This window comes from Seriola lalandi, unplaced genomic scaffold (genome assembly GCF_002814215.2).
Source record: "Seriola lalandi dorsalis isolate HSWRI2012SDOR001 ecotype SW California unplaced genomic scaffold, Sedor1 jcf7180002054841, whole genome shotgun sequence".
NCBI classification, from domain to species: Eukaryota; Metazoa; Chordata; class Actinopteri; order Carangiformes; family Carangidae; genus Seriola; species Seriola lalandi.
Window position 1 is genome coordinate 6,163 of NW_019525394.1, and position 2,515 is coordinate 8,677.

General features: G+C 50.9%; 1 protein-coding gene across 1 annotated transcript; it reads right to left on the minus strand.

Annotated features, from left to right (window-relative positions):
- Window positions 1-237: 237 nt before the first annotated feature.
- On the minus strand, window positions 238-2,509 carry LOC111670214 (forkhead box protein I3-B-like). The gene is made up of 2 exons (XM_023426846.2): window positions 1,564-2,509; window positions 238-1,034 (listed from the first exon to the last, which is right to left on the minus strand). The coding sequence occupies exons 1-2, from the start codon at window positions 2,171-2,173 to the stop codon at window positions 379-381; spliced, it is 1,266 nt and encodes a 421-aa protein (XP_023282614.1). The 5' UTR covers window positions 2,174-2,509; the 3' UTR covers window positions 238-378.
- Window positions 2,510-2,515: the final 6 nt, after the last annotated feature.

A 2,515-nucleotide genomic window follows, 5' to 3' on the forward strand; every position in this document is an offset into this window, starting at 1 on the left:
GAAACCAGATAAATCAGTGTTCATCACACACTGACTCGTTTGTCTCTTTATATAAATATAAATTTAATATAAACGCCATGAAGAGCTTCCTGTAACTTCTTACTGTTTTTATTTTCTTCTATTTTTAGTTTTATTAATCTCCATCATTTTCAATCTTTTCAAACCTTTTGTTTTGTTGTATTTGTGTGAATAAATTTAAATTTTTGAAAATGAAAAAACACGATTCAATGTCAAAAATAATTTTCTCTTTTTTATTCCAAACACAAAAGTTCATATATACACTATAAAAAATGTCACCACCTTTTTTAACATTAGGAAAGAAAGGAACGATAAATAGAAACATTCACACGGTAAAAACTGTAAACACCACGTTCAGCTTCACTGCTGCAGAACCAGAGCGTCGAGGGGCAGAGCGTCGCTGAAGCCCCCCAGGAACAGAGGCCCGCACTGGGCCTGCAGCTGCTGCAGCTGCTGGGTGTCCTGGAGCTCCGGCAGAGGACAGGACGCCGTCTGCAGGTCGATATAGAGCGGCGGGGAGTCGGTCTGAGGGTCAGCGAGGGGGGAGGAGAAGTGTGGGGGGGTCGACTGGGAGGAGGGGAAGAGAGGAGGAGAGGAGCTGCAGGTGTCCCACTGCGGCACCACGGCGCCGGGCGAGTAAGAAGAGAGGCACCCCTGAGGAGGGGGAGGAGGGGGAGGAGGGGGAGTGTGGTCTGGTACCTGCACATACAGCGAGGGGGAGGTGGTGTGAGGAGAGGGGAGGTGGGAGTCCTGGAGGTGACACAGGAAGCTGCTGAGGCTGGAGGGAGCAGGGAGGTCAGCACTGCCGCCGCCGCCGCCGCTGCTGCTGCTGCTGCAGTGTATGCTGGGAATTTTAGGGCTGGGCTCTGATGAGGAAGAGTCAGACGAGGAGGAAGAGGAGGAAGGTTTCTTGCCAGTGGTCACATTATCACACTTCCTCTTCCTCTTGCGGCGGAAATTTCCGTTGTCGAACATCTTCTCACAGTTTGGGTCGAGAGTCCAGTAGTTTCCTTTACCTGGGGGGAGGAGTTTTTATTGATTATTGATTATAACTTTAGTTTTATTGATCTGTACAGAAACCTCCTCTGTGTTTTTACAATCAATAACTGATGACCTGAAGAACAAACTGCTTTTTGGTTTGAAATGATTTTTGTTGTTTCATTAGAAAAAACTATAAAAACTGAGTTGATTTGATTTAACAAAACAAACATTTCAACCAATCAAAGCCCACTTCCTGTTATTGATGAGTAGTTAGTTTAACAAAATAAAAGCCTGGAGACTAACTCCTGTGATGGGTTGTTAGTTTTAACTCTGCACATTGGTGTGTTTGGTCTCAGGTGTGTTTGGTCTCAGGTGTGTTTGGTCTCAGGTGTGTTTGGTCTCAGGTGTGTTTGGTCTCAGGTGTGTTTGGTCTCAGGTGTGTTTGGTCTCAGGTGTGTTTGGTCTCAGGTGTGTTTGGTCTCAGGTGTGTTTGGTCTCAGGTGTGTTTGGTCTCAGGTGTGTTTGGTCTCAGGTGTGTTTGGTCTCAGGTGTGTTTGGTCTTACCTGGGTCGTTCTCGTCGCGGGGAACCTTCCGGAAACAGTCGTTGAGTGACAGGTTGTGGCGGATGGAGTTCTGCCAGCCGGCCTTGTTGCAGCTGTAGAAGGGGAAGTTGTCGGAGACGTACTGGTAGATCTGACTGAGCGTCAGCCGCTGCTCAGGCGCACCCTGGATCGCCATGGCAATGAGGGCAGAGTAGGAGTACGGCGGGCGAACCAGCCGCAGCACGTCATCCGGGGAGGACATGGAGAACCAGGGGTTGCCAGGTATCAGGGGCCTGTGGAGGCCGTAGAGATGAGGGAAGAAGCTTCCAAATGTTTGGGGGAGTCCAGGGGGGAGGGCAGGGGCCCCAGAGAAGGGGCATGTGGCTGGGCTGTTGAAGCAGAGGGAGGGGTCGCTGTGGTTGGACGGTGGGAGCCACGGAGACGGGGACAGGCTGGACTCTGGAGGAGCTGGGGGGCTGTACAGGCTGAAGTCAGACGGATCCAGGCCCAGAGACGAGAGCTCCTGCTGGGGGAGGGAGCGTCCACACAGTGGGGGGGACAGACCCTGCTCCGGGACGAAGGACGCCATGACGGAAAATCTTTCTGTCTGTTTGTCTGTCTGTATCAACATCAGTCTTCAGCTCAGTGTGTGTCTTCCTGCTGCACCTGTCCTGCTCTGTACACCTGCTGCTCACCTGAGACACTTATACCCTGAGGCCCCGCCCACCGACGAGCTGATTGGTCACTGTGTTGTCCCACACACACACTGTGTGCGTGTGTGTGCGCGTGTGTGTGTGTGTGTGTGTGTGTGTGTGTGTGTGTGTGTGTGTGGGGGTTGATTTGAATAAGAGCAGGTTGAATTCCTCCCCTCAGGCAGATAAGAGCCTGAGGATTTAAAGCTGAGGTATGTCAAGACACACACACACACACACACACACACACACACACACACACACACACACACACACACACA

Bases quoted from the DNA above. Each gene is read 5' to 3' on its own strand.
- LOC111670214 (XM_023426846.2), bottom strand. From the start codon at position 2,173: ATGTTGATACAGACAGACAAACAGACAGAAAGATTTTCCGTCATGGCG. The intron at 1,035-1,563 runs GTAAGACCAAAC...TCCTCCCCCCAG, and splicing joins CCGCGACGAGAACGACCCAG to GTAAAGGAAACTACTGGACT.